The sequence below is a fragment of the Solanum pennellii genome, chromosome 7 (genome assembly GCF_001406875.1).
Source record: "Solanum pennellii chromosome 7, SPENNV200".
In the NCBI taxonomy this organism is placed as follows: domain Eukaryota; kingdom Viridiplantae; phylum Streptophyta; class Magnoliopsida; order Solanales; family Solanaceae; genus Solanum; species Solanum pennellii.
The window spans coordinates 69,222,225-69,245,411 of record NC_028643.1 but is presented as its reverse complement, the minus strand read 5'-3'; the positions used below and the strand labels follow the sequence as shown (position 1 = coordinate 69,245,411).

General features: G+C 28.3%; 2 protein-coding genes across 2 annotated transcripts; one reads left to right on the top strand and one right to left on the bottom strand.

Annotated features, from left to right (window-relative positions):
- The first annotated feature begins 913 nt into the window (after positions 1–913).
- LOC107025733 (transcriptional regulator STERILE APETALA-like) lies at positions 914–9,227 on the top strand. The gene is made up of 3 exons (XM_015226488.2): positions 914–1,256; positions 6,750–7,299; positions 8,477–9,227. Exons 1-3 carry the CDS (start codon positions 1,074–1,076, stop codon positions 9,055–9,057), a joined length of 1,314 nt encoding a protein of 437 aa, XP_015081974.1. The 5' UTR covers positions 914–1,073; the 3' UTR covers positions 9,058–9,227.
- Positions 9,228–9,935: 708 nt separating this feature from the next.
- On the bottom strand, positions 9,936–15,344 carry LOC107025976 (glucose-6-phosphate 1-dehydrogenase, chloroplastic). Its single transcript, XM_015226796.2, has 10 exons — positions 15,116–15,344; positions 14,352–14,488; positions 14,111–14,205; positions 13,905–14,019; positions 12,249–12,454; positions 12,011–12,160; positions 11,805–11,925; positions 11,477–11,706; positions 11,181–11,381; positions 9,936–10,396 (listed from the first exon to the last, which is right to left on the bottom strand). The coding sequence occupies exons 1-10, from the start codon at positions 15,342–15,344 to the stop codon at positions 10,147–10,149; spliced, it is 1,734 nt and encodes a 577-aa protein (XP_015082282.1). The 3' UTR covers positions 9,936–10,146.
- Positions 15,345–23,187: the final 7,843 nt, after the last annotated feature.

The window sequence follows — 23,187 nt, the reverse complement described above, 5'->3', positions numbered from 1 at the left end:
ATATATATATATATATATATATATATATATATATATATATATATAAAAATTGTGTATACACGGTTGGTAAGCAATAAAATAAAGGGAAAAGAACCGAAAAAAATGGTTTTTTTCCATTGGTACAACATGTAAAGAAAAATATATTGTCCCACATGCAATTCCAAACATGTCAAATAATAAGTACACACCACTCAAAAGAGCAAATAAAGAAAATACAAAATCGATTTGAAACAAAACTAAATAAAGGTTTTCCATTTTTCAAAACGAAAATAAAAAATAAGACCAAGTTGTGTCGTTTGGTAGCTGGTAAGAGTTTTATAGATATTAATAATATATAAATAAGTTACAAGAGAATTTATATAGTAATTATACAAAATATTAGTTATACACGTGTTGACATGAAATAATGCTTCATCCGTTTAAAAAAATGAACTAGTTTAATTTGACATAAAGTTTAAGAAAATAAAATTAAAAAAACCAATCTTATCGTCTGAAATTAAAATTATGTCAAATATTACTATCCTAAACATGTCATGTCTAATAATAAAAACTAAAATTTTACTACAAAAAAAAAGAAATTATTCTTTTTTAAATGAGATGACTAAAACAAAAAATAGATCATTATATTCTTTTTTAAATAAAGAAATAATATATAAATTCTATCGTAACTTATACTATTATTTGAGTTTTTTTATAAATTTATCAACTAAATATCATATTAATTGATACATATTTTTTTTAATTTACCTATCAAACATAGTATTTAAATTACTTCTTTCTTATCAAACTCCCAATAAAGTCACTAGATAAATAAAGGACATGTCAAAAACACCTGAAAAGGTTCATGTAGAATGTAATAAACCATGTTCTCTTCTCATCTTCTTGTGAATATGGTTCAAACCATGTTCTCCAATCAAATTCTTCTTTGCGACTTTTTATAATAGCAGTTGATTACTATAGGGTTTAGAGTGTAGGGTTCAGGAGCAGAACCTCGATTAGCAATTTGACTTTCATTTCCAAATTATAATAAGAGGTCTTTTTGTGATATAATTTCGATCATACTAATTCTCATCATGTCAACTTCCGAAGAAGTTGGAGGAGGACGAGGAGGAGGACGAAGACGACGTAGAGGTGGAGGAAATAATGGTGTTTGGCCAGAGCCATTCTTGGAGGCATTAGCTACACAAATGGCTATTAATACTACTAGCTCCATTAATCGTCTTGCTGCTGCTCAAGCACTCTCAAATCTTTTCCAGGTACACACACCTCTCAAATTACTTTATACGATCTCATGATATCTAATCATCGTTTTTTCTGTCTGATACGATCTTCTTATGATATTTTAAAATATGTTATTGATGTAATAATAAGTTGTATATAACATGACATGAATTACTTGTATTTATAAAATAAACGAATTCAGAATTTAAAATTTATATAAATCGATATGAAATATTGTTAACTCCCGCCCTAAGAGTTGTGAATTAAGCTAAGGTACATTATTATTATGAAATTAATAATGGGGTTTTGGGTGATTTGTATTTAATTGGTCAGGCGTAATTATGTATGTTTGTATTAAAGATAATATAATGATTTTTGTAAGATAATGAGCATTTTATATATAGTTTGGTCAAATGGAACCCGTGATCAATAAATTATATATATAAGTAGGTGTAGGTATATAGATTGTAGTATAGTATATAATTATATAATAATATTAGAGATAAAATTGCATTAAATAATATTACTGAAAAAGTATGATCAGTGCATATAAATGAAATGTTGAAAGTAACTGGTTATGACTGGCATTAGGATGAATTTTAGCAGCAGAAAAAAAAGTCTTTTTGAGGAACTCTATTAGCTACTAGCTGTACTTGTGCATCAGAAATTACTTTAGCTATTTTAGAGTTCGATTAAATTTTAATTTATATCGAAACATTTCATATCAGAGTATTCTAATAAAGGTGAATTTCTATTAAAGGAATTTAAATTCTAAATGAATACTTACCACTCTATCATAACTCAGATCGATCAGCAATATATTTTTCTTATTGCTTCATTGACTCCCCCATCTCAATATACGTGATACTATTTGACTAAACATAAAATTTAAAAAAAAAGTGAAGACTTTTAAAATTTATGATCTAAAACATTGTTTGATCATTTATTTGACTATAAATCATTTAAAAATAAAATATTAATTTTTAAAATATTACTTTTAAAAAATCCGACACTCACGAATCGATACTTTAAAAGAGTCTTTGACCTAAGGTTTGTCTATTCTTTGGACAGTCGTTTTCTAGGATTTTGTTGCATCTATGCCAAAAAAGTTCTTTTGGTTAAAATTTGAATTCCTTTCCTTTTCATTGCATGATCCTCTTTAAGCTCTACATATTATAAATCCCACAACTTTTTTGACTCAAACTTTCTAAATATATATATACATGATATTTTCTCCGTTTCTATTTACTTGTTCATATTTTCTCTTTTAGTTGTTCTTATTTATTTATCCATTTTGATAAATCAAGAAATGATAAAAAAAATTCCTATTGTGCCCTTATTTAAACTTCTTGAAAATTTCCTAGTCTTAATTCACCATTTTTGAAACCATAATTAATAAGGGTAAAATTATAACTTCACTATGCTAATTATTATTATCTTAATATGTGTATCATTTTTAAAGTGGACAACTAAATAAAAACAAAGAAATATTAATTATTATTATCTTAATATGTGCGTCATTTATAAAAATAAGGACAGATGCACTTCTTTTTTATTATTTGCCCATATATAACACTAGCTTGTACTCCTATATATTACTCTGAATAAAAATATGTGGAAAGAGACCGTTGAGTCCTCCTTTTTATTGACATCATTACTAAGTACAAATTTAACTTTACTAAGTACAAATTTAACTTTCTATACTTAGTTAAAGATGTGGATCAAAATTCGTATATGTAATTATCTTAATATGTGACTTATATTTTTTGATAATATTAATTCATCGTGATAAGAAGAGAAATTTTACGATAAATTTAAATTATTCATTAAGTTGGTAATTTTAGATATCTTACCTTATTTAATATTAAATTTGAGACTATTTTATTTTATTTTTTAAATAAAATAATCTCAAAATAATTTAATCCGCAAGTAAAACAGACTAATGATATGTATGGCTTTTCATGAGTATTATCCATCGGGTAATATCATCTATTTTCCGGGTATTATTCTCTATTTGGTAGGTAGCTTAATTAAGGGGAAAAAATAAATTATAGCGGTTGCATTTTTTCAGAATTAACCTACCAAATCTAAGTAATATATAGGAAACTTATATATTATATCAAAAAAATATTTATTATTTATAATAATGATATTTTTTTATTTGATCACTATTAATACATTTATAATATACTTTAATATATATTATAGTAACAATTTATAAAATACATATAATACATATATATATATATATTTATATACATAATTTACTTTTAAGTATATATTGCAGATTTAATATAATATTATTATATATATTTTTATAAATGATAATAAATTTTTTTAAAATATGATTAGTAGTCGGTAAAAAGAATTTTATCAAAAAGATCCCCATTCAAATATCTTTATCATTATATACTCTGGATTCATTTTTTTAGTTATGATAGAGTAATTATTTGAGTTTTTATTATTTTGTTTTTTTTTTTTTTTGAATAATTGGGTATTAATTGTTTATTGGTTGATTTCCAATGAAAACTGTAACTATCAGATGTGTTTACATATCTAGTATGGGTATAGTATGAATTGAAATGAAGAGCTTGTTACAGATTCTTTATTTGTATACTTGTCAGTACAGATAATTAACTATATAATAATAATAATAAAACGTATAATATCCTTTCCTTATTAAAAGTTACTAATTTTTTATTGAAGTTTCTCAGAAAAAATAATAGTAGTGTTGCCATACAGAAATATTAGAAAGCTTTTCAATATTTTAACAAGAATTTAGATTGAGGTATAAATGAAAAATTATATTTTATAGAAAAAATATAAATATCCTCTTAATTTATGCTCGAAATTTTAGAAATACATTTAAACTATACTAAAGTCCTATTACCCTCCTGAATTTATTTTATAAGTAATTTTCTACTCCTTTTCGTCCTACGTGACACTAGCTTGAAAAAAAAGTCAAACAACGTTGGAACCACAAGATAGTGCCACGCAGGTCAAAAAGAAGTAGAAAATTGTTAATAAAACAAGTTCAGGGATAATAGAATATTTATATAATATAAATGTATCTCTGAGATTTCCGACATAAGTTAAAGGAATACTCGTACATTATTCCTATTTTATAACATAAATTTCTTATCACGTCCTTTCTTTTAACAAGAGACATAATCTTCTTTCTCCATCTCAAAATAGTACAATTGTTTTTCATTTTGACAATTTTATATTATAGGCTTGATTAGTTTAAATTTGTAAAAGATAAGTTGATAATTAACATAAATATGTTAACGTTTTCTTTAAAAAGCTCATCTCTAGTTATAGTTCTATTACTCGAATTCTAAAGTTTTAATTAAGAGTGACGTTAACTAAATTCAAGTATCTTATTTGATTCTAAAATATATCAAGTATATATAATTAAAAAAAATAACTTTAATATTTTGAATTGCTAGTGATGGGAGCTGAGTGTATTCTAAAAGCTGAAGGAGAGTTGAGAGACAGTAACCTTTTCTTGGAAATGAAAGAGAAAAAGGAGATGTGTCTATTCCTCTTATATTTTATAAACTATAATATTAAGTAGTATTTTCAAAAATTATTTAGACATAAAATTGTTATAAGTTTAAAATTCAGAAAACTTCAAAAACTGTTTTAGTTGATAAATGACAAAATTTCTCGTATTGATGGTTAATGAGATTAGAGATTTTTATATGATTTAAATAATTCTACTTCTTTAGAGCTAGTTAGTGTGAGTTTATTGCAAAAATTGGTATTAGAGTTTGACTGATCTCACTCAATATCAATTTTCCGAAAATAAAATCGTCCACTCATTAAATACAACCACTAAATGCGAAGTAAAATGTTAAAAGAATGATAATTTTTTTTATATTAGTAATTAATGAAATAACAAAACTTGAATAACTTTCTTTTTTTTAATTAACTTTTGCGATGTGAGTTCGATTCAGAATCTAATCGTATGATTTTTTAATCGCATAAACTTTTCAAAACTTATTCTAAATTTGAAATATTTAATTTCAGAATTTTTATGAACTGACATGAGAAGTGATGAGTAGTTATTTTCTTGGTTTATTTCTCCTTGATATTGATAGTGTAGGTAGGTATGATGAGTAGCTAATTACTAGTAATAAATAGCCTACTATTTTCTTACTCTTTTTTTCTTCTTCTGACTATCTCTGCATGCCTTCCCTTTTATTCTAATCATGCAATAAGTTTACACACTATTTTTCTTCTTACAACATACTTTTTCTTCAAATACCACTCATTTCTAATATTCCTTTTCTTCCAATTAAAAGAAATGACTTACTACAAAATAACTAACTCTAAATTAAACTTCTTATTAGTATAACTTTCAATTACTCGCTCCATTTTAATTTTTCATATCGTATAAATTTAAGATTAGATTAAAGAGTATTTTAATATACTTGATATAATTTTAATTAAAATTAAAAAATAAAATTATCTATTTTTTAAAATTTCGTATCAAATCAAATTATATCGTTCGAAGACGAAATAACATTGTTATGGGCATATCACGTGAAGGAATATATCGTTTCCCATGTGTTGGGGCGTGCCTGCCATGAGGGGCTGTTTTGTACTTTCCATAACCTTCTTCTAAGTTAAAAGGAATATGTTTCGTTTTAATTTAGGTAATGTAGTTTGATTTGATCTAGAGTTTAATAAATGAATAATGTTGAATGGTCATAAAATTTGGTCAGAAGTTTGCTAAAAATTTAAAAAAATTATAATATCGTTTATAAAAATAAATTGATTTTTTTTATATTTTTAATTAAAAGATATTAAAGTTTAAAAAAAAAACAAAAATATTTAACAAGGTTAAATAACATAGCGTAAAATATGACGATTCTGGCCAAAAGGATTTTTCCTTATACATATTTGTGGAAGTTAGTACATAAATATGTCTTTTAACTTAGTCTCATTCTACATTTATGTCCTTCAATTTTAGATATGCGCAAATTCACTTAATTTCTACGTTATCTATACCTAGCTTTGTTATAAGTGACAAGTGCCGATTAATTAGTACATTCTGTCTTTCTATATTTACTTGTTCACTATATTGAAAACATATGTTCGATTAAATAATAAAAAGATAATTTATCATTTTATGCCTATTCTACGTTCATTATTAAGTAGTATTACTTCTCAATATTTGATAATATGACCAATATTTTTTGTTTATTGCTTATTAGGTATGTTTAATTCACTATGTTTTAGTTTATGTATGAAATGAAACAAAAAATAAGGTAAGGAGAAGCCATGAAAAATAAGAAATTACTTTTTATTATGTTTTAACTTATGTATCGTACGTACTTATTAAAAATATTGTTACAATAATAGACTATACAAGTTTAAACATCAAAAAGTCATCGGATTTTCTAATAAAAATTTAAGATTATCTTGAATATGATTATATTAATTATTATGAATAAAAATTTAAAAACATTATAATATGATTATATTAAGTATTATTTCATAACGTAATAATATTTTGTAAGGTTTGTTCAACATGGAGAGCTGTGTCCCGGTCCGATCTGCTATGGCAAAATTTAAGCAACCGTATATGGAACCGCGATCGTCTTCTCCGTCCGACGTGGCACGACGAATACGTATATTGGCACCGTACTTCTAATAATTTCCGTCAACGTAGATACGTACACCGTACTCTCCATTTTGTACAAGCAAACAACGACGATGATAACAATGACGGTCTCTCTTGTCGTCGTATCGCGTTATCCGATCGCCATTTAGCTGCCGGATTTTCCGATGGATCGGTTCAATTGTTTCATCTAATATCTAGGGCTCATTTGTCTACTTATTATCCGCAACAACGTGACCGGCTCGGCCGGTATTCTAGGGCTATTTCGGGAATTATTTTATCGGATGAGAAACTTGTGTTTGCATCATTGGATGGTGATATACATGTGGTGGTGCTCGGCGGGGCGGATACTGATCCTCCCCGCCGTGCACATTTAGGTGACGTGGTGAATGACGGCGCTTTGGTGGATTTCACCGGCCGTGATCGGTGGTGGATTGGCCTCTATGCAGGTGCGTGCTTTATTATCTTACTTTTTTATCATACTTTTAATTTGACATAAAATTTAATCTTGAAAAAATTATAAATATATTTTGAAACAGACTAATAACAAAATAATGTCATTCAACGTACTCAATAATGCTAAATATTCATTTTTTGTATGTATTCAATTTAGAAAAGTAATAAAATATTTAAAATGGAGTCGTTAGAGATAAACAGGTCAAATATATTGACCAACTAATTAATTATGAAAGGATGTCTGTTATTATGATGTTAAAAGTGTAACATAATAATTTGCTTTTGAGAAGATTTCTTAAAGAAGGCTTAATTCTTCCTTGACCAATGTTCTTGTTTTCTTCTTTTTTGGGAAAAAACAAACAACAAAACTATTTTAGTTTTTACTACTCCCATCCGAGCATGAAGTTTAAGGAAGAAAAAAAATGTATTTAATACTTGCAGAGTAAAATTGGTGATATATATTTGTATGACTATATTAGGAATAAAATAAGTATTTTAAAATTGAATTATTACTAAATATAAAAATATATTATTTATTTTAAAATTGACTAAAAGAAGAGCGAATCCTATAAATTGGAACGAAGTATAATATATTGTACGCCTTGAATAAAAAAAGGTTCCAGTAAAAATGATAAATTATCTTCAATTTTTAAAGAACAAGTGAAAATAGATGTGTAGTGAACAACTAAAAATGGGTGAAGGAGTAGTTTTAAGAATAAAATAACTTCTATTTATAGGAGATTTGTCTTTGTACTCTTTGAAAATAAGTTTTCTCAAATCGACATTTATAGGTGTCCACGTAAGATAACGTGAAATTTAATATTTCAAAGGGTAAAATGTAAACATAAACTCAATGTAAAATAATAAGGAGCAAATATATATAACCAAAAACTATAAAGAAGGATGGATATAACTATTTTCTAACCCTTTTCCCATCTATCAAAGAAAAACTTTGAAGTTTATTAACTTTTTGCAATGTAATTTAGTGAGTGTCTAACGCTTAAATTAGTTGGGCTGAATTACTATAAAGAATAATTACACCTATTAATTTCTCATCATTACTCTACCATGATGATAATTGCTCATAAATTACGATAATTTGTAGCGTGATCCAATTTTTATTATGTTACTAAATGAAAATGTCTCCTTTTCTTTGGACAATATTTTCAGGTGTACCGGGTCGGGCATTTCACGTATGGAATAGTGAAACGGAGCAACTAATCTTCGCCGACGGCGATTTAACCGATCCCGAGGCAGTAACCGGCTGGCATCTCCTAAGCGAGTTAACCGACCTCGTGGGCCGGGTCCATGTCACAGCTCGTGACACTGCTGTGGCATGTACCGGCCCACGACTCGTTGTTATAGACTTACATAACCAAGGGTTGATCCTCCGAGAAAGATCCTTCCAACATGAGCTCATTGTAGGATCTTTCGACGCCACGAGCGACTCGCTCGTGGTAGTGGACGGACGGGGTGTAGCCACAGTCCGTCGGACTGAGGATTTGGATGAATCGTGTAGGTTTAACGTGCGAGGCGCGTCGCAACGGGGGGTGGTTGGAAGCATGAATAGTAGTGGATATGGTGTAATGTGTGTGGGAGAAGTTATTAGGGTTTGGGAAGTAGAAAATGGAGTGTATCTTTATAGTTTAAGGGAAAGAATAGGGGAAGTTAATGCCATGCATGCAAATGAAAGGCATATAGTAGCTTGTTCTAGTGATGGTACAATTCATTTGTGGGATTTTGGGGCTTAATAATTAATTAATATGGGGATTAATTATTATTAATTAGGACATTGGAGTTTCCTAATTGGTATAAAATTTAACAAGGATAATTAGGGTTTAATTAAGGTCTTGTCTTTTTATGTAGGAATTAAACAATGATTTGGAGCTCAAAAATGAATTGTTTCTTCTTTGTTTTTGGCAATTTATGTCATCTTCATGGTTTAGCTTTTCAAAATTATTATACTGCAATGTTTCATTGTATTCCAAAGAAAACTGCATTATGCATGTTATGGTATGTTATTAAAACTATAAATTTTCAATAGTTTTATAGACGTACGGATAAATATTTTGACATATTTAAGATCAATGATTTCAAATTTTTTTTCCCCTTTAAGTAAATATATGAAAACAAAGTGAAATGGAGTGTCGTATATATATGTTAATATATGTTGAATGTCAATTAAAATGATAATTATAATTTATACCCATGCTACAATCAACATATACAACCCAAATAAGAGTTAAATGTGTGCATTTGCGATATGTAACTATCTTATGCTATCAGGTCATACCAATTAGGAGCATGTTTGGATGGGGTAATAATTTTTTATTCAATAGTCATATTTCTAAATTTTGATTTATTTGTCTTTTTTGGCTTAAAAGGGCTTTTTTTTATTTTTCTCAAACACCACAAACAGCCTATAAACTTCTTGATCTGCTAAAAAATAAAATGATGAAAACATAAAAACGACTAGGATAAAACAATAACATAGTCAGTATAATCTCACAAGTTGGGCTTGAAGAGGGCAGGATGAATGCACGCCTCATTTCAGCCTACCTTTATGAGGTAGAGAGGTGGTTTTCATAAACCCTCGACTCAAAAAAAGTATGATAGACAAAAAAAAAGATAATGACAACAGAGAGGTGGTTTCCATAAACCGTCGACTCAGGATGTAACATAACATTTAACATGAAACATGAGTGTATTCTTAAACAAAATAGACAAGCTATACAATAATTGCTAACAACAGTTCCAAGTTGTCCATAATTTCAGCATTCTTGATGAGCTGATCAATTCCTATAAACTAAATGAACTCCTCAAGAAGATCTCACATACAATCAATCATCACCAGATAAATCTCCCCAACGAACGTTGTGCTTTGCAGCTAGATAATGTGCTCCCACTGGCCCCCTACTTCCGTATGGATAAAGCTCTGGTGCGATCTTCTTCTCTTCCAGCTCCTTTAACAACGGTGTAAATAGAGCCCATGCAGCATCAAGTTCATCGCTTCTTATGAACAATCTTCGCTCTCCTTCTATTGCATCTAACAAAAGCCGCTCATATGCATCTGGTATTTCACCTCGATACCTTTACATAATGAGCCATTGAAGTCAATGTAAATATAATGTTCATCTTGATCATGTAATCTTAAATTAATCACACAGATAAGTCATCCATCATATATAACGTTAGCAAGTGAGGTAGATTAAAGTCTTATACCGGCAATTCTTCTATAAACCGATAACGTCCACTGTCCACACTTTCTAATTTAAGCAAGTGTCAGCTTCATAGTTCAAATAAATCTCATTGAAGAACGGCAAGAAATCTGTTATTAATTACATTCCTAGCTCTATATCAGATAATGCAGTGAAAATTAAATTCCAGGTGCTACACCATATGTATGTGTCATCCATACTGAAAGCATCCTGATCATAGAACAAACAAGGGCAATGGTGAACTACAAGAAAACTTTTGCTGTCATTGGGTGTATTCGGTACGAAGGAAAACGTTTTCTTGGGAAAAAAAAGTTGGTTTCTGACTTATTTTCTACGGCTCAGTTTAGTACGCAAGAAAATACTATACCGAAAACATTTTATATAAAATCTAGCAAAACAGGGGTGGGAAGTGGGGTTCGGGAGTGGCGCATGGTGGGTTGATCAAGGGGTGGGAGTTAGGATCTTGGGGAGGAGACAATGAACTTGGAATATTATTTATGGAACATGTTTTCTCTACTTTTATTAGGGAAGTCATTTTCCTTATTTTTAAGGAACTTGTTTTCCTATAGAAAATGTTTAGAAACCGAACATGAAAAAATCCATACAGAACACACCAATAAGCTGTTACTAACTCTAGATCAGCAGGAGTCTCTTACTTTGCTTTGTAAAGAAGATTAAGGTCACTCCGGTCAAGTCTCATTCCAAGACCAGGAACCTTGTTGTTAATTTTCAGATATATGGCTTCATCGGGTTGTAGACGCAGAACTAGCTCATTGGTTGCCTTATCCATATCAGTTCCAAAGTTCCTTTTGTACAAATTTCCGGGGACATGTCTGAACTGGACCCTGATCTCTGCCCTGCAGTTTCAGTAAAACAAAATCTCCAATAATTTTGTGGCTATCAGGATATATACCTGAAAATATCACTATGGAGAAAATAACAATCTACCGACCTCTTTGTATGGAGAGCTTTTCCTGCTTTCATGAGGAAAGGAACCCCGTCCCAACGTGCATTATCAATAAAGAGTGCAGCAGCAGAAAATGTTGGAGTGATACTGCCATTTGGCACAGTTGGATCATCTGTGTAAGCTGGGTATGATTTAGCACCCTTGCTATGACCCTTATACTGTCCAAGAACAATATCTTCAAGTTGCAATGGCCTCATTGACCTTAAAACTTTAACCTGAATCACATGGACCATGTTTTAGTATATTTTCTCTAGTTTTAATCATATTCACTTGGAGGATTTACGAGAATAATTTGTGGCATAAATGTGCATACCTTTTCATTTCTGATGTCCTCAGCATCCAAGCTGACAGGTGGTTCCATAGCAAACAATGCTAATATTTGAAGGAGATGATTTTGCATAATATCACGGATGATCCCGTAGTGGTCAAAGTACCTGAGAAGAAAGAGCAGAAAGATTGAGATCCAACTCCAACAGAATACTACTTTTTAAGTATCAGCGGCAGAGTAATGAGCCACACCCTCCTCGTCCCTCGGTACCAAAATCTTCAGAAAATATAAATTGGACATTGCGGATGTAGTTTCTGGACCAAAGAGGCTCAAAGACAAGATTCGAGAACCGAAGAACTGAGAGATTCTCAACAAGTTCTTTTCCCAAGTAATGGTCAATTCTGAGGAGAAAAAAAAAACTAGCATAAGAAAACTTCAACAATTGTTATCTCCACAAGGTAACTGGCAAAAAAATGCAGTTAATCTAACCGAAAAATTTGCTCCTCAGTTAGGTACTTCTTTAGGCATCTGGTCAGCTCACTAGATGATTCTAAATCACGACCAAACGGTTTCTCAACAATGACCCTTGTCCACCCACTTGTTGAAGAAGCTTTAAGACTTGCACATCTCACCACATCCACGAATATATTTGGAGGTATTGATAAGTAAAACAACCTATTAGAAACCCTACAACCCTAGAATGTAATCATATGATCAGCACTTACAATCAGCTTTTTATCATTCATCAGTAACATAGCTTAGCATTCTTAAGTAAAGAACAGTAAAATGTGGCATAAACTGCATCAAGCAGAGACTAACTTTTGCCACTCAAACCCCAAGAAACAATAAGTATACTATGTATACTTGGGGTTCTTTCTTTTGGTCTATCATTTCATCTAAATTAAGAGGCTAGGTAACTGTTCATAAAATTATAATTAGACAAATACATTATCCTGCCAAACTTTTAAGATTTGCCGTCCATAATAAAGTATAAGTAACACATAACCAGCTCTTCGCTTCTCTGAGTATGCTTCAAGAGAAGTGCGTACATGTAGACATAATATGCAAAAGCTATGAACAACAAATACTTAAGTACACCATCACAACACTAAACAAAGTGAGAGAATTCTTATTTATCATCTAATATGCAAATGGAGTAACCTATACAAATAGTTGATTAGCATATTGAACGAAGAGAAGTTGTGGAAGTTCCCCTGTAACTCTCTTGTCACTGCTTTAGATGGAAATAGTAATAGGAGTCTCATTCTGGAAAATTCTGGATTCTTCAGCTTAAAAGTATCGTAGGGGTTGATCAAAGTAGGATCAGTCAACCAAGGAAAGTAAGGTCTGAATTTTTTTATGTCGTACATATGTAGGTATATTATATTCATATTTCCCCTAGTTTTATTTTTAAATATTTCCCATAGTTCAGACCTTTATGAAGTTCGAAAAAAAAATTATCCTATTTTTCCTCCAAAATCAAATTTTGTATATGCATCAATGGAGCTTTCATTTGACCCATGTATTTTCAGTCTTCTGTAATCTCCTACTTAGTTGACTAGCATCAAACCATTAAGAATCCTTCATATAATCACCTTACATTGAGACACTATGTCATCATAAATCTTCTTCGGGCTTATGCCATAACATCATTGCAGAATGATATCAATGTCAACCTGAGCATCTTCACCTGAAAGGCTACTTAACTAAAACTTCAAGGCGCCAAGATAATCTCTTCGAATATCTTGCCAAAAATATTTTAAACATCAGAGAAACCACTAATGTCACATCATGCCTATAATATGTTACATCTCTTATCTGAGATTTATGTACCTTACGCCTTGGAGCAACAGGAAGTTGCCTTCAAGGTTTGAGAAAAATATTAAACTAATAAAGATGATGGTTATTGATACAGCTAAGAAGATGACATCTTAATTTACTGCTATAGTTTCTTTAGACATGCAAAAATGGACTGCAGACAGTGCACAAGCTTCCACATAAAGGTATTTCATTAGTACTTCCATATCTTTATCACCCCAAGTTTTTGGAAGTTCATATGAGAAGTGTCATGTATATGCTCATTTAGGTATATATGTTACGGCAATGCTTAGTAATGGGTAGAAATAAGTACAGCACATGCATTACCTCCTTTTCCTTTAATTTGTAATCCAGTTCTGCAAAATCATCCTCAGAATTGTACTGACCGGAATGATAAAAACATCTTTCCAGAAAATGCTCCATTTTGGCATCACAATTCTCTCTGCAAACCCTCATTCACATGGATTCCATCAGCTCCATAAACCATAAACATGAAAATATTGCATGTTAAAAGTAATTTCATAATGGTATACCTCTTATCAATTCGACAAGTTAAGGTTGTACTGATCATGTTTCTCAGCTCTTCATCACTCAATTTTGTTCTTGAGTAGCCAAAAACTACAAAATTCTGAAATGTACAAATAAAGACACATCATGAGCTACTGCTGAATCTTCCAGGATGGTTAAAATGTGTCTGCTAATTAACCTAAGCTCAAGTTGTTTTTGTGCATGATTAGTAGATAACAATATACAGTTAGAGATATGAAATTTAACCTCAGGCAGACAATCTTCATAGAAAAGAGCAAATAAAGCTGGAAAAATCTTCTTCTTGGCTAGATCACCTGAAGCTCCAATAACAGTTATGCTGACAGTGGTCTCTCCACTTCCTAACTCTGTCAAAGGCACTTGTTCTGGCATTGATTTTGAAGCCGAACATATATACATACACGTCAGATAAGGAAATAGAAGCAGAAAAAGATGTAAAGAACAAACCGCAATTCGTGGATGAATGTGAACCATCATCTAGAACTAAAAATTTTCAGTATCATCCATTATAATCTACAATCAAAAAGCAAAAGAACACCTACAAGAGGTTTCGAAAACCTCAAAAAAAGATCTTTTACTACAATTCTACAAAGATCATGACTGTTATTATCTCTTTTTCTCTTTAATTATGGATCCAATTCAAATGGCAAGGAAGTTAAGCTTGTGGGATACTTTAGTATAGTACATAACTTAGTTTGAAATTTGAATACATCCACTAATTTTAAACTAAATTCAAACTGTTTCTATTCTAAGACTAGCACCTTTACCAGCATATCAAAAAAACCAAGAATTCTAGCTATGGGTACAGGGCAAGTTAAGTATCAAAGTGAACCTACAAAACCATAGTATACCAAATTACACAATCAAATATGATAAGCAATACATCAATCACTAGGAAGACACTTGTAACACCATTAGAAAAGAATGTTAAACTGAGCATGAAAAATGTTAAAGATTACATTTTTTTTCCTTCAAATGAAGAACAAACTCACCATCTTGCACAGACACTGCATTAAGTGGAAACCCATTTGAGGAAAAGACTTCAAAATGCTTTCTTGGTTGGATTCTTGAGTAAATTCCAGATACCCAATTGATGGGTTGGGTTCTAAATGGTAAAAAGTTAAACTTTTTGCAGAAATATGGTGCTCCATTATGTAAAGTTGAAGGAGAAGTTGCAGCTGAAGATGAAGAACAAGGGTTCAATCTCAACTGCATACCCATACAGACAGAGAAATGCCTTTGTTCAAGAATTTGAGTTTTCTTGATGAATTCTTTTTTAAAACAAGATGAGTTTATCTGTTGTTGAAGATATTATTGCATACTGGCAGATTCTTTGTCAATTGAAAATCTTTGATAAATTTTCAAGGGAAAAAATTGACTGCTGAGTGCTGTCCCTTGAGTTTGTTGAAAAGCTAGTAAGTGAAGTCCACCTTTTCAAATACCTCATCTTTTATATGAGGTCCATATTTTTCCCTCACAAGTTTACTAATTTTACTACTCAGTCTTATATTAGTTGATGATTATCTGTTTACTCTCTTTCTTCTTTTTGACTTGTTCAATATTGACTTTTCACTTGTCTTTTTTTTATTTGTTATTTTTGATAAATTAAAAAATATATATATTTTTTAAATCTATAATACCCTCAATTTTTTTAAGGTATGTTTGAAAGGACGTAATTGAAATTGGTGTAATTATGCTATCTTATTTGATTGAACAGGTAAATACTTTTTTTTTGGTAATTAGTTGGACTTTATTAGTCACAAGATGGAGCAATACAAAACCACAACCAGATTTAAACACAATCTATTGTCTAACACCTTTAAACCAATACTACACTAGGGGTTTATGAAGAACTTAGTCATATTGACTATACCACTCCACTGTAAATTGCTAGTAATTACATTGTATAATTTACCAGCGGATTACTTTCTTTCATTTATTTCTATTTTTTTATTTTTTATTTTAATTTTATTTATTTAAAATAAAATATTTTTTTATATTGAACAGTTATGACTTTTTCAAAGAAATGTTACTTTCTCGATGAGTTGTGACTTTTTCAAAAATTTGTAATTTTTTAAAGGATACTAACTTTTCTAAATAAGGACATGTTTATAACCATAAATACAGGAATTGGCACCCCCCGTATATAATAGGAAAAAATTGTATATAATAGCAAACTATTAATTCAAATTAAATGTTATAACCATAGTTTAATTTAATTGCAACCCATAACAAACTGTTGTTATTTCACCTCTCTCTTGGTGAATCTCGCTCGTCTCTCTCGCTTTTATACAAACACAAATGTGTATAAAATGTGTTAGTGTTTGTATAAAATGATAAAAAATTATATATATACGTAGATTTTTGTTCCCCTCTCTCCCCTCTCCCAGATCTCGTTTGCCACTCACTCGTCTCTCTCACTTTATAAAACACAAATGTATACATTGCGTTTGTGTTTGTATAAAGCGAGAGAAAATTATATATACAAATACAAATGCATATACTTTCATCATATACACTTGTGATTATTCAAATGCAATTTTCTCATGCCCAACTTTTTTTTTGCTTTCGCTCTTTATCGCTTTATACAAGCATATATCATACAATTGATCTTTTGAATATGTATAGGAAAACAAATTATACAACTGCTTTCTTTTGTACATGTATAACGAAATTATACAACTGTTTTTTTTATATATGTATACGAAATATATATATTTATATTTGCTATGAAGCACAATTATGTAAACTATAGCTATAACATACAAATATAATTTTTATGTTTGATATATATGAAAGTTATTGAATACTATATTATATCAAAGAGTCAATTTCACAAATAATCATGTTGAAACCATTATTAATGAACCATTTAAAACAGGCCTGTCTATGCACTATTACTTGTACCTCTACCCATTGGGATGGAATATGTCATAGTGGTCTTCTTGTATTGTAGCCCAATTATTTGGGTGATGTTGGAAGTGATGAAAGCTTTTGAACTTAGGCTGGATGGAGTTTCAACATTATATTTGGAGGTGTATTTAGATCTTCACATTTTCCAAATGATAATGAAGAATTTTATGAATAATTGTTTATATTATTTAGTATAGGATACATATGCTATGTGCATGTTCAAGAACTAGTTTCTTACAAATAATTTTAGAGAATGAAAAAAGATACCCAATAACTATTAACAGAGAAATTACTCTATCTCTTTACTTTTACTTGTCATTCTTTTCTAAATGATATTTTCATTTTTATTTGTCACTTTTAATATATCAAGAAAAACAATTAAGTTTTTTCATATTTTACCTTTAACATTAAATACTAATTATCCAAATTATTTTTCAAGACCTAATATCAAACATCAATTAATAAGAATAGTGTGATAAACTATCTATATCAATAATTATTTAATTAATCGATGAACCAAGTCAAACAAACAAATAAAAATAAAAAAATATATTTATTAATTAAATTCTCACGTTGGCCCGTGCCAAACACGTGCCTAAAGTGACAATAAAAACAAATGGAGAGAACTCCGAAAAGTAATAACTTATTTGCTTCCTTATTTGAACAACTCAAACTTAAAAAATTTTAAAAAGAAAATTTTTAATTGTGATCATTGAAAAATATAAATATTAATTATATTAAATATTATTTCCTACTCTTTTTAAAAATAAATGCTATAACTTTCTTGTATGGTGAAATACAAGAATGCATTTTTCATTATCATATTTTAATTTCAATATCTCAAATTATAATTAATTATGAATTTTTTTTCAATAAAAATCTTCTTATAATCTAGAAAAATACAACTAGAATTTTTTTTGCAAAGATACTCTTATAATCCCAAGAAAATTACTAATATATATGTATTACAATTAATATATAGAAAAGTTCATTGCTTACTTATAAAGTCATAACATTACGAATGAAGTAAATTATATGTATTTAGTTAAATGATGCTAAAACTTAATTTTGTATTTTAGTACTTTGAATTGAATTATTTAAAAGTTATTATTCATCGACAAAATTTTTAAGAAGAGAACCAATGCATAGTATTGCAACAAATGATTATAATTTTATTAATTTGAAAGAGTGTTTCTAATCTTATATAAGATATATAATGATTTTTTGACGTTAAATAATTATGAATTATATATATAATTGAAATGATTGGTTTTATGAGATTATGCATATCTTATTTCATTAAAAGTATAAGTGTTGTTCGTTAATATGTTTGTTATTCCGACAAATTAATATATGAATACATTTATTTTGTTTTCTTACTTGAAATAATCGTGTTGTATTGTTTAACTGTGTAGTCCTCTTTTCAGGAAGTTATTTTAATTATTTAGCGTACATAATTATGAAGTAATTATTAAAAAAATATTAAATCTCATTTTCTTGGATCATGTGGTAAGAAAATTAAATTAAAAAATATTAAATCTCATTTTCTTGGATCATGTGGTAAGAGAATTAAATTAAGAGAGATGTGATTATTCAATATGATTATAGTTTCAATAAATTACTCTGGATATAATTTGACATAATTTGCTATTAATTATGGAATCACGAACTTATGGTAAAAGAAAAAAGAAAAAGAGTCCTTCCTTATTTGTATACTCATTTATACAAATCTAATTGTTTAACCTGAGATACAAGATGATACATATAGGTTGATATATACAAGATGATACATATAGGCTGATATCTACAAGATGTATAAAATAAAACATACAAAATGTATCACTTGTATTCATTTGTTCTTGTATCGTTTGTATTCATTCATACTTAAATATCGATCGAAAATTGTTGTTGAAGATATGCATCCGTGTATCCAAAATCTCATCAGCTTATGAAAAATTTGGAGATTGTGTATATGTATCTGTGTATACTGATGATACAATTGTGTATTTGTGTATATGCTTACGTTTCAAATCAAATAGCAGCACAAAGTGATGAAATTTGAACCTGTTTTTTTAAAAGACATTTCTCTTTTGTGATTGAGCAGGTTACAAGTGCATAGATATTCGATTTGTATTTTATTTCATTTTTATTTTTGATAATGTTTGTTTTTTAACATAAAATTAGTTTGGGGTGAAACTGATAATATCGATTGGATGAACGATCTTTCTTCTTATACTTTTTATGTGTAGTGATTATGGTATTAAAATGGAGATGATTGGTGGTTGGACGATACTTTTATAATGTATATGTGTACATATAATAGTTGAATCTACAGTATTATACATAGTTATATTTTGTATATACACATATATACAATATATACATTGCCTAATCATGTGTATAATTATTATATATAAATGTATATACACATATATCTTATACATTATATAATAATGTATATAAATAAATATTATATAGCAATATATACAAATAAATATACTTACATTTTTATAGAATTTTGATACACTCATTGTATAAATGTCTTCATATTTAAATATAATAAATTTATATGGAAATGAATTGTTGGAGGTTAGTGATGTGTTCTTATACCGATAGTGAATTTTGAACTTGTCTATACTCATCCAAATCGGCATAAAAAAGTTATTGGAAATTAAAGTAAAGCCTTCCTTTCTCAAGCTAATTTCGTACTGAAAAAGTATAGATAAAATCTGATTAACATCGTGTTTGGATCGTTGTTATTTGCTGTATTCCGTTGTATTGTTAGTCTAAATGTAAAGTTTGTCTAGATTGTTACTGAAATGTAATTGTATCGTATTGTTTAAATTCATAGCTAGGTACCTATGAAGGAACTCATTTTATGTAAGGACCGACCCAGTATGATCGCATCGTTACATTAATCTTTTCTTCTCATTTTATCTTTACTTATTGTTTAATAATTCTAGTTTATCATTTAAACCCTACCTTTTCATAATAACTTTACTCGATACCCCTATAATTTTTTTATAAATTTATCGTTCAAATTATAAGTATATAACATTATATAACGACAGACAAAGAACGATAAAATTTATTCAGATACTATAATTATTAAAATAATACAATACAATTCGATATATTATGAAACAATATATAACTACCCTGAAGCCAAGTATAAAAGTGGAAATGATTAAATTATGAGAGACGGCTATTTTGGATCTGAAATAAAATCATAGTAAATAGTGATGGTGAGGTGGTTTTGATATTTATTTTTTTTAGTGGAAATTTAGGTGGAAACAAGAAAGAGTTATACATAATGCAAGTAAAAAAAATAAATTGAGAATAAATATTGTGATATAACAAATGATATTATTATTTTTTCAGTCTATTTAAGTCACTCTATTTAATTAACATCCGTTCTATATTTTGTTTTGCATGAATATTTGGTATTAGACAATTTTTAGGTAAAATTTAAGATAATTTTTGCATGTACTTCAAACATTTTATTTTTTTTTGTTAATACTTCAAACATTAATTAATGAGGACTCCAAAAGTAGATATTTGTACAAATTAGAAATTTGGAATAAATTTTAAATCTACGTCATTATTTCCTACCAAAGTTAGCTTATATTGCATCATATAATGTTAGGCATACGCTTAATTCTACCCTCTTTATTTATTGCAACAAAATAGTTTCGATGTGGACTTTATTGCCCCCTTCAATTAATAATTACTTTATGTTACTTTCAATCGATATCGATATATTTATATACGTAAAAGAAAAAAAAAACATACGTACATGAAAATATTTTTCTATTTTAAAATATAATCATTTTGTTGATTCGTTAATTTTTTTTTATGTATTTAACTGTTATATTGATTAAAAAATTTTATGTTACGATATTTACGATTTTAGTTAAAATTAAGATATTGAGAAGATGACATGTTAAAAGGAGTATTGATCATGGTTTGAATTTTTGCAATTCATGTTATGTCTTTTTAGAAATTAATAAAAGTTTATGGCTTTGATCAATATAGAAGTAAAATTTTGTGCTTCTTTTATTAAAAACCTAAAGTATAATGATAGGGTTTAATGTTTTGACATAAATAATTGCAAAAAATATTATAATCATATATGATTGCTTATTCCAAAATAAAACAAATGTAATATACAAATAATAAATAATCAATTGGGGTACTATTTATATGTGGATGGTTTAATATATAAAAATATTGCTCCAATTTAAATGCGTATGGTTATATTATTCATTTTATTTGACTCCTATATAAACATAGACGTTTTATTTTATTAATTCGTTTTAGCAAATTAATAGATTTTTTCTCCATAATACTCCATTATCACTAATAAGGTTTAACTTACTAAAGTACAATTTTCTTTTTTTTTTAAAAAAAAAAAAGTATGTCAGGTCAGTAAAAATCAAATAATATAAAACGAAAAAAATGTTATTGATTAGGAGATGGAGGTTTACGAGAAATAAATTTGAGGAAATTGAAGGAGGTGCTTTTAAATGTTGGTTTATGACTCTCTCCGTTCAACAATTTTTGTTCAATATATTAAAAATAGATGTGCAATAATATTTACTTCTGTCCCTAATTATTTGTTTAATTTTTTTTCTTAATTACTTGTTTATTTTGACAAATCAAGAAAGAACAATTTCTTTTTACCTATTAACCCTTAATTAATTACTTTCAAACGGGTAGAATTTCTTGAAAATCTTAAGTTTTCAATTCATCTATTTTATAATTAATAGGGATAAAATGATAAACTCACTATATGTGTGTCAATTTAAAAGTGAATAATTAATTAGGTATAGAGGGAGCATTTGTCCACTTTAGAAAATACATGGATAATTCTACACTTAATTTCTAATTTATCCCTATTATTAATTATAGTCATTTTTCTATAACATTTTTAAGACATTATATTTATTATATTCAAAGCAGACTATTGTTAAATCGATAGAGTAACATTAACAATAAATAATGTACACTCAAAAATCAATTCGAAAATATGGTTAGTCGTATATTTGGTCGATAACATTGATTGATGCCCCCTTCCCTACGCCCAAACCCAACCAATTAATTGTTTGAAAATATTAGTACTAACTTTGTTTTTTTTTTCTATTTCATATTTTTCATTTTCTTAATTCCTCATTTTTATTTATTTTAAATTAAAGACCATTGGACCACTTTATTGAACTCTACTCTTAATTCCTATTTTATTTTACGTGATATTATTATTTGCTATCAATTTGTAATGAAAATAATAATAATTTTATATTTAGTCAGATTTTTCTATAAAGATGTTATTTATCTTAAGTTTATTGTTATAGAAAGCCATTACTATAGAGGACATGTAATATACGGGGTTATTTTATAAATGGTGTGAAGGTTAACACTAAATAGTTTTGAAATTAATTATAGTATCACTTAGTTTGTTGTTTGGTCGAGAAGTCTGGGATAGTTTGTCTCGGGATCAATAATTAGTATTATCTATTATTTATTCCTCCCGTTGGATGGTATAGTAATTCCGAGATAACTTATCCCAGGATAAAATAGATAAAAGACAAAGACATTCTTTTAAACCCGTTTTATACATGATATGAATGACATTTTTCTAAATAAATAATTTGTCCTTAAAATTTATGCTATGCATATTATTTTGAATACAACAAACCAAACACTCAATAAAAAATAAATTTCAATATGACTTATCTATATTCCATCATAATTGATTTTATCATAACTTATATTTAAACCAAACAACTCAAAGTATATAATACCATATATAGTAGGAATCAACTCCAAAAATAATGTAATTATTATAAAAGATGATTATGTTGTTCATCTTGTATTCCAAACATACTTAGAACAAAACTTTGAACATCTTTGTAAGAAAACAAAGTTTAAGAACATTTTCACAACTAGAAAATTAAAACTAGTAGCGAAACTAGAATCAGAAACAGATTTAAAAAAAAATATACGAAATAATTGTTGTTCATCTTGTATTCCAAACATACTTAGAACAAAACTTTGAACATCTTTGTAAGAAAACAAAGTTTAAGAACATTTTTACAACTAGAAAATTAAAACTAGTAGCGAAACTAGAATCAGAAACAGATTTAAAAAAAAA

Coding starts and splice junctions, on each gene's coding strand:
- LOC107025733 (XM_015226488.2), top strand. CDS start 1,074: ATGTCAACTTCCGAAGAAGTTGGAGGAGGACGAGGAGGAGGACGAAGA. Junction 1,257..6,749: donor CACTCTCAAATCTTTTCCAG/GTACACACACCT, acceptor ATATTTTGTAAG/GTTTGTTCAACATGGAGAGC. Junction 7,300..8,476: donor GTGGATTGGCCTCTATGCAG/GTGCGTGCTTTA, acceptor CAATATTTTCAG/GTGTACCGGGTCGGGCATTT.
- LOC107025976 (XM_015226796.2), bottom strand. CDS start 15,344: ATGGGTATGCAGTTGAGATTGAACCCTTGTTCTTCATCTTCAGCTGCA. Junction 14,489..15,115: donor TGCAGTGTCTGTGCAAGATG/GTGAGTTTGTTC, acceptor AATCAATGCCAG/AACAAGTGCCTTTGACAGAG. Junction 14,020..14,110: donor ACTTGTCGAATTGATAAGAG/GTATACCATTAT, acceptor GAGGGTTTGCAG/AGAGAATTGTGATGCCAAAA.